The 13,758-nt window shown below is 45.2% G+C and overlaps 1 protein-coding gene across 1 annotated transcript; it reads left to right on the plus strand.

Annotated features, from left to right (window-relative positions):
- The first annotated feature begins 670 nt into the window (after window positions 1-670).
- On the plus strand, window positions 671-2,888 carry LOC121138192 (patr class I histocompatibility antigen, A-126 alpha chain-like). The gene is made up of 5 exons (XM_040740972.1): window positions 671-743; window positions 968-1,234; window positions 1,493-1,768; window positions 2,325-2,600; window positions 2,725-2,888. Exons 1-5 carry the CDS (start codon window positions 671-673, stop codon window positions 2,886-2,888), a joined length of 1,056 nt encoding a protein of 351 aa, XP_040596906.1.
- Window positions 2,889-13,758: the final 10,870 nt, after the last annotated feature.

Consider the following 13,758-nt stretch of genomic DNA (forward strand, 5'->3'; position numbering starts at 1 on the left):
AAATAAACACACAGAGGCTTTTATTGACTATAAACTGTCTGGCTGGTGGCTAAGACTTCTTATTGGCTATCTCTCTTTTTAATAATTAAGCATAACTATTAATCTATGTATCTCCGCGTGGTCCTGGCTTACTGGAGAATGCCCGGATGTCCTACATTCCCGGTAGCAACATGGCTTCTCTCTGGCGACTCGCTTCACTGTTTGTGTTCCTCATCCCAGCTTTCTCCTAGTCTGGTAGCCCTGCCTATACTTCCTACCTGGCAATATCCTGCCTGTCCATTGGTCAAAACAGCTTTATTCATCAACCAATAAGAGAATCATATATTCACAGCATACAAAAATGAAATCTCTCCTCAGAGAATTGCTGACTCAATGGCCTCTGGACTGGACTCAAAAGGATATTTTGACCAGTATGAGGTGGACAATGACCAGGGTAACTAATTTGTCTCCATGCACTGCTGCTAGGATCCCAGGTCCCAGAGCTGGGTCTGAGCTGGGAAAGCAGGGCCCTGGAGATTTTCCTTCCAGGAGTTCATCTTTCCATGACTCAACTACAAATTTCTCTCTCATTACCATTGGGATTCTTAGAGAAGCCAATTAGCCTTCACCATATCATGATTATAAACTGAAGGCACACAAGCAGAGACTCGGGGTCTACTCTTCAAGAAGAATGAAAGCCTTTGTTCCCGAGGCTCTCCTCCTGCTGATCCTGGCCAATCTCACAATGACCAGGCATCCAAAGGGTGAGTGTGGGTGCCAGTAGGGGAAAAAACTAGATTACACATCTGGGGCTGGAGCACAGGTAAGTCATCCTCTCCCCTAGTCCAGACAGAACATTCTAGGACCTTACTTATTTTACATCTTGTCCCCTGTCCCCTGTCTCCTGTTCTCTGCTCTCCTGGGAAGACTGGGGAGCAGCACAGGACACTGGGTGGGAGGACTAAACCTAAAGACCCATTGCACCTAGGTTCACACTCCCTGAGCTATTTGCAAACTCTGCTCACCTGGCATGACCTGGAGCCCGACTTCATCCTTGGTGTCTACTTGGATGACATTCTTATTGAGAGATTCAACAGCAGAGCAGAGGCACGAAGGCTGGAGCACTGTGCACCTTGGGTGGATCAGCAGCAGCCAGAGTACTGGGATAGTGAGACAAGGGCCATTCGGAAACTAATTGACATCTACCAAGACTTCCTGGAGACAGTGCTTCACCTCTACAATCAAAGTGAAACTGGTGAGTGAATATGAATCAGAAATCCTCAACTTCAAGCTCCCAATGTGTTTGCTCCAGTTCCCCATATCCCAATATATTGTGAAATGAGATCCATGTAGATTAGCCTACAGAGAGCCTTGAGACATTGACCTAGATTTCTGCACAATTTAAACTTTGTAAATGTGCCCATTTTCAACATCAAGTGGGAGGTACCGAGTCACAGGAGGGTCCCAAGGACCATGGCCCTGTGAGAGTGTCTGAGAGTAGGGGTTTCCACAGGATATCACACAATGCAGATGCTGATTGCCTGCGATGTGCTGCCGGAAGAAAAATTCAGTCGTGCACAATTTAAATTTGTCTTTGATGGCCGTGATTACATCACACTGAATGAGGACCTGAGCACTTGGACTGTAGTTGGCAAAGAAAGTGAGATCCTAAGGGAAGAGTGGGAAAAGGCAACATTTCCAAAACTTTTCATTTCTACCGTAATGAAAAGCTGTGAGAACGTCATCCTCCATCAATTGGACTATGGGAAGGATTTTTTCCTGAGAAGAGGTAAGGAAAGAAACTGCCACACCTGCTCCATAACTGGAGCCTCTTTACCCTGTGGATTCTTCCTCAGCAGGGAGAAGTTGGAATAGTAACTTGGTCTTGCATGAAAGGGAAAGGGTGTCATGGGTTTCCTAACTCAACAAGAGAGAGGGAATCTCCAGAGATATAAATTTTCTCTCTCGATAGTTCAGTCTGCCAGCTAAGCAGCAGTTCCTTTCCATTTGCATTTTGAATCTAACCTCTGTGAGGCCTGTTCACTGCCCATGAACATTTGTGATCTGACCCAGTGTAGCTGAGTCTCAGTCTGCATCTAGGGAGAAACGTCCTTATTCCTAGAGGGAGATCTGGAGTCTCCCGCTCTGTGCTGACTTGCACTGATTCTGAAACTTTCCATGGACAGATTACTCAATCTTTGTCCTGCTATTAGCTTAGAGTGTTGTGTTGACATCTCTTCCTTCTAGCAAACAGTCCCATCCATTCGAAAAATGGTTACATGAACCTTGACAGATCTTCAAAAGGCGTAAAAAAACCACCTGAACCTTTCAATTTATTCCCTCAGATATCCTGAAATTACATGTGACCCATAAGGTCAGAGCTGATGGGAATGTCACTCTAAGATGCTGGGCCCTCAACTTCTACCATGCTGAGCTCACCCTGACCTGGCAGAGGGATGGGAACAATCAGATACAGAACGTGGAGGTGATAGAGACCAGGCCTGCAGGAGATGGCACCTTCCAGAAGTGGGCAGCTGTGGTGGTGTCTCCTGGGGAGGAGCAGAGATACACATGTCATGTGGACCATGAGGGGCTGCGTGAGCCCATCACCCTGAGATGGGGTAAGGAGTAGGAGTGACCACAGAGCCTATCTCAGTGAGTTGGGAATATTCAGAGAACCAGAACATGGTCAAGAATGACATCTGGAGGTCAGAGTCCTCACTGTTCCTTCCAATCTTCTGTCAGAGCCTCCTCAGCCCTCTCTCCCCATCATGCCAATTGTTACTGGCCTGGGTCTTGGAGTGGTGCTTACTGGAGCTGTGGTGACTTTTCTAATATGGAAGAGGAGGAGTAAAGGTAAGAAAAGGGCGGGGTCTGAGTTCATGTCTCCCTGGGAATATCAAGCCTAGGTGAATGTGTCCTGCCATATGAGAGAAAAGATTCATCCACACAGGTGCCTCTTCTGTCTTATGCGGATGAGCTGATAACTCCATTGTGAAGCATAAAGGAAATAATGAACAGATTTCTCACTGCAATGATAGAGGTGGCAGAGACCGGATCCTCAGCTCTCAGTGGTCAGATGGAAAGGTTCCTACTGAGAACAGATATGCAGGAGTCCAGTTAGTCCTCCTCATATGCAATCTTCCATTAAGTTAGGCTCATCTTTCTCTGGATCTCCATTCACAATTCTGGAATCTCCCCTGAGATAAGAAACAGGAGATTTCTCCAAGTATTCTAGATCCTGATGCTTCCATTAGCTCTGATAAAAGGGAATATTCCCAGGGGTAAAATGTGAGGCATGGTATTTTCAGGTTTGCCAGTCATTACAATGATGATTCATCCCTGAGACACCTTTGGCAGGACACACAGGAGCCCATGGAGTTTCTCATCCAGCCCATACCTCCTCATTGAGTTCCATCATCTGAGTGTGTGATCTGTTCTTGTATCACTTTCCACCGGGACGTCAAGTTTTTTAGGGATTCCAGCCTTGTTCCAGTGTTAACAGTGATTCCTAAAGGACCGCTCTGAGCAGGGAGAGGTCAGAGAATAGAACCGTGGGGACTGGAACCGCTTGAGTGTGTAAGGAGCTATGCAGAAAGTCACCATTTAAGACACTGATCTGAATTTCTTCCTTCTCTTTTCTTCTACAGGATAAGACAGCTGGACTGAGCCTAACAAGATATATTCTGTGTTCTCTTTTCCCACTGTGGTCTCAAGAACTGATGACTTCTCTTCCTGCATCTGACTGTCACTATGTGTCTATCTCCTGTGAGTACAATGTAACCAGGTGATGAGAGCAGCCCTGCCCTGAGCAGCCACAAATCTCCTCCATACATTGATCATCACTCCTTCCCTATCACCCTTGCTGTTCTCACAGCGGCTGGCCTGGCGAACAAACCTCCATCCCTGACTTAAATTTACTTTTCCCTGAGCTTCAACTTAATGCTTCTTTCTTGAAATCAAGCATGTTTACTGTTATGTGACTCCTTTCAGAGTGGGCATTTGTTTTGTACTAAAGATGAGAACACCTTGATGGAAAAAATAAAGTCTCAGAATATTTGAGAATCATCTGTGGCGTTTTAACTCCATTGCTTTTTGTTAGAGTTGAAGACTGTGTGGATCCAAGTGATGCCTGCGTGTGCACAACTGTTGCTGCTTCCACCCTGGGCTTTCACCTATTCCCTTCTCAACTCTGTCATCTTGCTGTCTCCCAATCCCTGTTCTTTCCATACACTTGTTCTACCAGCACATGTGATCAGAAAGTCTCAGGCATTTGCAGTGCCTGTCTAGTGTCTGTCCTGTTTTGTCATGTTGCAGTCTGATGTTCCACCAAGAGATATTTATTTTTATATTATTATTTTATAAACACTCTTATTTACATATCCATCCCCCCATTGTCTCACCCTCCCATCCTCCCATGCTTTCCACTGACTCCCTAACCCACCCTTTACCCAGCGATAGCTTAGACCTTCCCCAGGGGATCATCAAAGTTCATCCCATCATTTGGGGGAGTGCCCAGGCCCTCCTTTCCCTATCTAGGCTTCAATAGTATCCATCTGTAGGATAAGGACTCCCAAAGTCCATTTGTGACCTAGGAATAAACCCTGGCTCCACTGTTAGAGGTTCCATAGACTGCCTTGTCCTTCTAGCTAGTACCCACATTCAAAGAGCTTGGCTTGGCCCAATGCTGGCTTCCCCTGCTCTATGCCTAGGGTCTGTGTGCTGTCATTAGGTCAGGTCAACTGTTTCTGCGGGTATCTCCATATTCTACAGGAATTACATTTGCTCTCTGTTCTGTGTTTGAGTCTGGTGCCAATGTCTTCTATTGTCCAAATTGACTGACACAAGTAGGGAGTGTTTCTGTCATTGTCCAAAAGTGGATCTTCCTGGTATTCTTACCAAATTGGCAGAGTCCAGGCCTGGTTTGTTACTGACTATGGGCCCTGATCTGTCAGTGATGAAAGTAGGAGGAGACTCTGTCGCCAGGAGATATGCAAGGTCAAGATACACCTAAGTTCATCCTGAGATCCTGTCTCCAAAGGAAGTCATTAATATATAATAAATAAATGAATGAATTTAACAATTAATATTACAAGGGATGGCCAAACTGTACTATCCTAATTCAATTTCAAAACTCTTAAATATGTATTTGAATTTCAGACAGGAAATAGGTTGATGTTAAGATAGTTATGTGAAATATACAAATAGGGAAATGCCTGGTGATGAACCTCATGAATTTCTAGAGGTTTTCACAGCTGCCACTATGAAATTCATAGGATTTCAGGTCATCCCATCACTTTCAACTGAAACTGAGAACCCAGCAAAATGAAGTAAGGGAAACAATCACATGTTGACATCTTTCTACAGAGAGGGTCAGCAGAGAGAGCAAGAGAAATGGTTTAGATGAAACCAGTAGTATTCTCTGTAAAACTAACATCATTGACAGTTTAGACACTTTATGCATTGCCTAAGGGACAGAGATTTTGCCCCAGTTCCCATAGGATGTTCAGACTGCATTTGGTCCCTAAAGCATAGTCGAGCATTTTCTCCAGTGTGCCTCTCTGAATCCCAGAGATAATGCACATTGGAGATTCTCAAGCTCTTGTTAAGGAGTATTAGGAGCAGATCCCCTGGAGAAGGGGATGGGGCAGGAAAGCACAGGTGTCTGAAGCATGTGGTGGGCATCTTCCTGTACCTGTGTCTGTGGAGCAGACTACCTGCCCTAGGCAAGGAGCACATTTCCCAGAAAACCCTAGAGTTCTTCAACAACAGGACAAGGCAGCAATCCTCTATCCAAGAGAAGAGATGTGAGCTCAGCATCCCCACATCCCCTGATCTCAGGAGAGGTGCCCTGGTCCTCTCATTTATACCTGTGTGCAGAGCTTACTTATCTCTCTGATCTATTCTGCGGGTCTCTTTCAGCATCCATGCTAACTTAAGCTTGTGGCCAATATATCTTGTACCATGGTCAACCTGTAGGAGGGTCAGGAGGGCACCTCACACAGCCCACAGTCTCAATCTCCATATGGTTTTTCAGCAGCAATGTATCCAGTCCTGGCCACTGGGATGCTACTTGGAACACAGTCCCTCCAAGTAGGGAAGAGATGTCTGGGTTGATGCCTCAGATGCAGTGATTTAAGCAGAAGGGTCCTAACTATGGGGAGCTCACAAGGGTATCCTAGGATCATGGTTGTGATTTCCCAATGTGTCTAAGATCTCAGATCTGCTAGTAGAACTGGCTGGAGGTGTCTGAGGGATCACTGTCCTAATGACAACCATGAGGATAGAATTCACAAGCTCTGCCTGTACTCCTCTGATAGGAGCAAATGTGCCTTGATCCTCAAGTACAAATTTAGACTCCAGGTTGCAATTATATGATGTTATCATCAATAAAGTTAGAGTCTCAAAACTCTCAGTTCCTAAGACTGGTCAGCATATACCAATATAATACACATAGATGTGTTTACCTTTTAGGTCCACACAAAGGCAACTAACTTCCTCATTAATTCTGCAGTGGTCCCCTCTACCCTGCAGGTTCCTAATCCCTATGCCCTGCTTTCAACCATACATTCAGGGAACCTCTCATTTGTCAGCTCTGGATCTCCAGGACGATTTCTTCCCTATCCCTCTCAGCTTTCAGTGTCAAAATATCTTTGCTTTCACCTGGACTGATCCTGACGACCCCTTCTCCACACAGCTCACCTGGACTGTCCTACCCCAGGGGTTTCAGGACAGCCCCCACACCTATTTGACCAGGCCCTAGTTTCAGTCCTAATTACTCTAGTTTTCTCTCCAAAAATTAAAAGCTTTTATTCATATAGGTGACATTCTCCTTCGTAGCCTGTCCCTACAAATTAGCCAAATCAATACCTCTGCTTTTCTGAATTTCTTCCCTGATCGGGACTATAGAGTTTCACCTTCCAAGGTCTGTGTGTCCACTTGTCAGGCCACCTACTTGGGACTAAGCATTACCCCACCCGTGAAGCCATTCCTGTAGAGACAGAACATGTAACCCAGTCTCTTGCAATCCCCACTACCAAAGAGGAAATTTTACGGTTTCTAGGACTAGCTGGCTTCTTATAATCCTAGGCGACCACTTTTCCCCACCTTGCTTGTCCCTTGTATGTGGCAGCCCTTGACCCTGCACTTGAGCCCCTCCCTCCTCAACTAACCCGTTACTAACCCTTATCACAAGCTTCAACAGGCTCTCACCCTTCCACCAGGATCCAGCCCTTCGTCTCACAGACTTAGCATGCCCTTCCTGCCTCTGTGTAACAGGAAAAGATGGACAAACCCTTGGAGCTCTATGCCACCAGCTGATCACCTTCCTTTGCATCTGAATCATACTAGTCAAAAACAGTAGACCTGCCACCCTGAGATGGGCGCCTGCACACGTGCCTTAGCAGCTGATGAGCTCTTCATTTATGAATGGAAAAAACAATCTAACTTTTGGGTCACCTACCACTCTCTTCTCCTCCCACAACCTATCCCGTCTCCTAACTTGTAAAGGCTTAAAAACTCAATCTCCTGCCTGGGTTCTTTCTCTCCCGGTATCACTAGTAGAAGATGCCATACTAACTTTTCAATTTTTAAATATATTTTTTATTTAAACTAGGAACAATCTTGCTTTACATGTCAGTCCCAGTTCCCTCTCCCTCCTCTACTTCCATACCCTCCACCGGCCCCCTATCTCATTCCCTATCTGCACCATGGGGAGGGTGAGACCATCCATAGGGATCTTCAAAGTCTGTCACATTATTTGTAGCAGGGCCTAGGCTCTCCCTCATGTGTCTAGGCTGAGAGAGTCTCCCTCTACGTAGAATGGGCTCCCAAAGTCCATTTGTACACTAGGGATAAGTACTGATCCACTATCAAAGGCCCCATAGACTACCCAGTCCTATTAACTGTCAACCATGTTCAGGAGATTTGGCTTGGCCCTTTGCTGGTTTCCCAGCTGTCACTCTAAAGTACATGAGCTCGCCCTATGTTCAAGTCAGCTGTATAGGCTGGTTTCTTCAATCTGGCCTTAACCCCTTTGCTCATCACTACTCCCTCTCTAGAACTGGATTCCAAGAGGTAGGCTCAGTGTTTAGCTGTTGGTGTCTCCTTCTGCTTCCATCAGCTACTGGATGAAGGCTCTAAGATGGCATTTAAGGTTGTCGTCAATCTCATAAAAGGAAAGTGCATTTAAGGTAGCCTCTCCACTATTGTTTAGATTCTTAATTGGGGTCATCCTTATAGATCTCTGGACGTTTCCCTAGTTCCAGATTTCTCTTTAGACCTATAATGGCTCCCTCAATTATGGTACCTCTTTTCTTGCTCTCCTGTATTTTTCCCCCAGACTCAATCTTCCTGCTTCTGCATTTCCTCTTCTCCATTTCTCTTTCTCTTAATTTCCTCTCCCCTCTTCCCATGCTCCCAATTCACTCAGGAGATCTTGTCCCTTTCCCTTCTCTGGGGGACTATGTGTGTCTCCTAGGGTTGTCCTTGCATCCTAGCTTCTCTGGTGGTGTGGATTCTAGGCTGGTAATCGTTTGCTCTTATGTCTAATATCCATATGTGAGGGAATACATACCTTGTTTGTCCATTTGTGACTGGGTTACCTATCTCAGGATGGTTGCTTCTAGTTCTATCCATATTTTTACGAATTTAAAAATTCCATTTGACAGCTTTTATATTATAATTCCAGATGGTGCAGTCCCCCTTTTCCTACACACCAGGCCAAGGGCTCCCTCCTGGGGACTGACTGGCAACTTGACTTTACCCACATGCCCACAGTTGGACAAGTTAAGTATCTCCTAGTTCTAGTGGACATGTTCTCTGGATGGGTGGAAGCATTCATCACCAGTGACTAAAGAGCTCACACAGTCTCTGACCTCCTTTATGGGAGAATATTCCCTGGTTCCGAGTCCCCACCTTTCTGCAGTCAAACAATGGTCCTGAATTCACCTCTCAGGTCTCCCAAACCCTAATCTGAAATTCTCAACTTCCTTTGCAGTTTTCATATCTCTTATCACCCTCAGTCCTCAGGAAAGAAAGAATGAACTAACTGCTCCTTAAAAAGGCATTCTTGTTAAAAATGTCACAAGGAACATCACCTTGGATTTGTAAAGCTCTTGCCTCTGGCTCTTATCAGACTCTAGGCTCTCCCCAAATCAACCCTTTCAATATTGCCCTTTGAAATCATGTATGCGTGGCTGGTTCTAATCCCCAGTCTCCCATCAAGACCCAGGCCTCTCCCTCATCACCTACTCACCCCCTCTCTACTCTGGCCTCCCCATTCTTTCCTGTGGAACTGTACAGATCACTTCCTAACCTGTCCATCCCCAATCAATATCAGGCATAGGATCCTTCTCTCTCCTCCAGACCCAGGCCCCTCACCCCTTTCCCCTAAATGGCAAGGATTCTTCAGATTAATTCTTGTGATCCTCACAGCTAACTTTAGGGCTTCCCTCATTGGATGCACTTATCCCACCTCAAACTCTTTATACCCCAGGTCAAGATAATCTTTCCTCACTAACAGAACCCCAATAGGGCCCTGTACCCTTAAGTTGCAGAGGATGCTGAGATCAACCGCCCTCTCTCCAATTCCAGAAGAATGAGCATTCATCCTACCACTGTACTCGACTTTACCATATTGGGGGTTCTAGAGGCTTTCCTTCCCGACCGGTCTCCACATTCTCCCATCTCTCCTAATCTCACCCTGCTTCATCAGTCTCCTTCCTAGCATCTCCAAGGACACATTCAAAATCTCTATCTGAACTAATAAGCTGTTGTTCCAGGACGACCAGTCTTTAGCCACAGAGCTGGAGGCATAAGGACTGTCAATCATGCCTAGGTGGTAAGAAACAACATCACAGACATAGCCACACCCCCAAACTAAGGGTAGACTCACAGAAGAGATTTCACACAGCTCTGTATTGCTGACTGCCCTTGGCAATCAAACGTCTGTGTCTCCTGAGTGTCACGGTGATGCCATGATGACGGGGAAGGAACAGGTGCTCTCGGGTTTGTTTATGTCAAGATAGGAAAGCTTAAGTGGCCGGAAGAAGGAAGTGATATGAGGAATATAAAAGAATGAAATATATTCCAGATTCCTCTTTTTTGCTTTGTGACAGTCTGTAACTTAAACACTACCTGACAGAATTCTGATTGGTTGTTAATCTAGCTGTGGCACAGTACTACCCACTAGACTGCACCCACTATATTGTCATAGCCACAGGCTCAGGATTTTAAATTCCCCCTGGTTGTATTTTAAAGCGTCTAAAATGCATCTCTTTTTGCAAACTTAAAAATCCTCGTAAGCTCCAGGGAGTTGATTGGACCCACCTGAGCATGTCAGATTCACTCCACATATGGAACGTCTCAAGTTTCCTGGTCTTGGGACTCACTCCCCATTTAATGTAGTGGATATGAATAAGCCTTGATGGAGAAAATAAAGTCTTAGAACCTTTAGGAGTCATGTGCTCTGTGAGATGCCCATTGCCTCTCATGAGAGATGAAGTCTGTGTGGAGCCAGGTGAGGCCTGAGGTTGCACAACTGTCTCTCCACTCACCCAGGGTTTTCTCATATTCGCTTCCCCTCTCTGTCATCTTGCTAGCTCCCACTCCCAGTTCCTTTAAGAAACATGTTCACCAGAATATGTGATCAGAAGATCTCAGGCATTTGTAGGGTCTTGTCCAGTGTCTGTGCTGTTTCTTCAACATTGGCCGTTAACCTGTTTGGTTTCCTGATCTTTCTGATCTGCCCCTTATGTGCCTGGCCTCTTCGTCTAGCTCAGTCTGCTCATGTCCTCTCTGGGCTTCCCTGTCTCTGACTATGCTCCCTCCTGTCCACGTTAAGCTTCCTCCTCCGCCATACCTGGGAGTAGTCAAGTCTTTCATTTTTATTTCTGTTTTTTTCATTCAAAGCCAGAAGCAGCATTCCTCCGAGGGCGTCCCTGCTTCACGTTCCTGCCTTGAGTGCCTGCACTAACTTCCTCAGTGATGGAATGTGACCTGACACTTGTCATATGGAGCAAACTCTTTCTTCAGGTTGCTTTTGGCCATGGATATTTGTCGCAGGAATACACCAACGCAAACTAACTTAGGGCATACTGGGCAACTTCACTGCTACCCTGAAATTTCATTTCAGAGAGGGAACTATGTTTTAGTCATTTGTTTTGACTTCTGTATATATTTGTGTGGGAGGACTACATGCCAAGCAATTGGAGGTACCCGTGAAGTCTAAAAGATGGCATTAACTACCTAACATCCATAATAACACGGGTTTGTGAGTGACCCTCTGAGGAATTTTTCAAATGAACTCAGGTCCACTGCAAGAGAAGTTAGCAGTATGAGCAACCAAGCCAGTCTTCCCTTGTAAGGGTAGTGATTTTGTCTGCTTCTTTTGCTGGATCCCAAGGCCTGGAAGAAGGCCAGGCATTTGACAGATTCTAAAATACTAACAGAGGAGTAAATCTGAAAATCAGATCTCCTAAAAGATTGCTTTGAGAAGGAAAGACTGCATGTGGTTTTGGTGGAAATCTCGAGTGTGTGGCTATGTGAGACATCCTGTCCAGTGTAAGCTTCATCCAGATTGCCTGCTGCTTCCCATTTCCCACACTGGCAAGCTACAAGTATACAGACATGGGAAGGCCCCCATGCCACAACCCCCACATCTGTCCCTAAGAAAGATCAGAACTAATAAAGGTATGTGTGTGTATGGCATAGGAAAGAAGGCAGACACCTGCCCCCTAAGTCACCGAGATATGAAATTGTGGCCAATGCACTTCCTAGTTGGGTAATATGATGTCATTTGGAATGTCCTCCATGGGTGTCCAGAGTACTTTGCTCAGTGCCTGGGCTTAGATGTCTGTGGAGGGGTCAGCCTGGTGTCCTATGGAGATATTGTGCTGATGTCTGAGCTGGGAATCATCAGAGTTCTGTCAGGAGCACGTTATCCTCCTCAGATCCTGTCTCTTCTCCTCTGTGTTCTTGGGGACATGAACTGTATGACCACTGACCCAGGAGCCAGCTCCCATCTTAATTTCCTTGCCTCCCTCCAACCCCTGTGAGATGAGATCACCAGGAAGTCAAGGCTTATCGAAGGTGGACTGAGCTGGCTAGGAAGGGACCATGACATACCAGTGAGGCCAGGGGAACCCGTAGGTCAGGGACCAGAGCTGGACACTTCAGTGAGAGACATAGGCCTTTGCTTTTCTCTCCTTCCTTGATCCTGTCAGCCAGATCAGCATTGGTCTAGGACTCAGAAGGATGTTGTCAAGAAGGCAATTACAGGAATCAAGGTAAGCAACTTGTCCCCAGACACTGCTCACAGGATACCAGGGCACAGAGATAGATACACAGTGCTGATGTAGGGCTGTGGCAACTTTTCTCCCCGTAGTTAATCTTTCCAAGACCCATCAGTTTTATTCACTCCCATTGGGAATTCTTAGAGAAGGCAGTCAGCCTCATCCTGGAGAACAGAACTGGAAACTGAATAAGTAATCCTCTGCACTAAATGTCTACCCTTCAGTTAGGATAAAGATTCATTTAAAAATATGCACTCTGATGAACATGGTCAATAAAACTCCATATTAGAAATTAAAATTTAACAACAAATAATGTGCTTAAAGAATTTGATTATCCTATAGACATAGATGCAACAAACTATGAAAGATATGACAATAGACTAAGTTCCAGAGTCTAAATAATACCTGAATGAGCCTAGTGAAGTATCCAAGATAAAAATCTTCAGTGAGGCCAGTACTAAAGAAAAAAGAAAAGAATTAAATGACTTGAAGATATTAATGAAAAACACTCCCTCTGCTTCCCCAGTGATTGGAGAGATGACTTAACTGTGTAGATGACCAGAATTGGAGTCCCAGAGGTCTGGGAGCTCACAACCTCCTGTCCCACATTTTTCAGAGTTACTAAGTATCTTTCACCCCTCCACAGACTTCTGTACTCACAACATTCACGCATACAGGAACAAACATACAGCTTAACAAGAAAAATAAATCTGAAAACTATATTATCTGTACAATTTTGCAACAATGCTTTGTCTACACTGCACAAAAAAACGTGGAAAAGTAAAATAAGAAAACAAGTAAAAGGGTTATCTAGTAAAAAGTATAGGATAAGAGCAGACAGATATGTAAACATTTGTTAGTTTCACCATTTCATTGCATTTTGGAAAACAATTGTTCCTTTTGGCAAACATTCTATGTGCATGCACTTTATCATTCATGTTCAAGGAAACAAATGTTTAACATTCTCAGTTTTTTTTTTGAGACAGGGTTTCTCTGTGGCTTTGGAGCCTGTAATGGAACCCTCTTGGTAGACCAGACTTGGTCTCAAACTCACAGAGATCCATCTGCCTCTGCCTGCCAACATTCTCAGTTTCTAATGAAGGGGCCATGGGTTGACATAATCCACACAAGCTTAATGCCTTTGATGGTCAATTCATTTCCAAGACTCTGCAGACATGTACTATCTCAGGGGGAGACTTGCTGACACAATGGCCGATGGGCTGGACTCAAAGGATATTTTGGCCAGAATGAGGTGGACAAAGATCGGGGTAACCAACCACATACACTGCTGCTAGGATCCAAGCTCCCAGGTGTGAGTCAGAGCCGGGAAAGCAGGGCCCTGGAGATTTCTCTTCCAGGAGTTCATTTTTCCATGCTCTCTATCAGTACCATTGGGAATTCTTAGAGAAGCCAATAGCCTTCTCCATATCATGATTATAAACTGAACACAGGCAAGCAGAGACTCAGTGTCCACTCTTCAAGCAAA

The sequence above is a fragment of the Mesocricetus auratus genome, unplaced genomic scaffold (assembly GCF_017639785.1).
Source record: "Mesocricetus auratus isolate SY011 unplaced genomic scaffold, BCM_Maur_2.0 contig_13374_pilon_obj, whole genome shotgun sequence".
Classification (NCBI taxonomy): domain Eukaryota; kingdom Metazoa; phylum Chordata; class Mammalia; order Rodentia; family Cricetidae; genus Mesocricetus; species Mesocricetus auratus.

What these genes read in the sequence shown, in the direction of transcription:
- LOC121138192 (XM_040740972.1), top strand. Translation starts at nt 671, where the DNA reads ATGAAAGCCTTTGTTCCCGAGGCTCTCCTCCTGCTGATCCTGGCCAAT. An exon ending in CTACAATCAAAGTGAAACTG is followed by an intron (nt 1,235 to 1,492) that starts GTGAGTGAATAT and finishes GGGTTTCCACAG; the next exon opens with GATATCACACAATGCAGATG. An exon ending in GCCCATCACCCTGAGATGGG is followed by an intron (nt 2,601 to 2,724) that starts GTAAGGAGTAGG and finishes ATCTTCTGTCAG; the next exon opens with AGCCTCCTCAGCCCTCTCTC.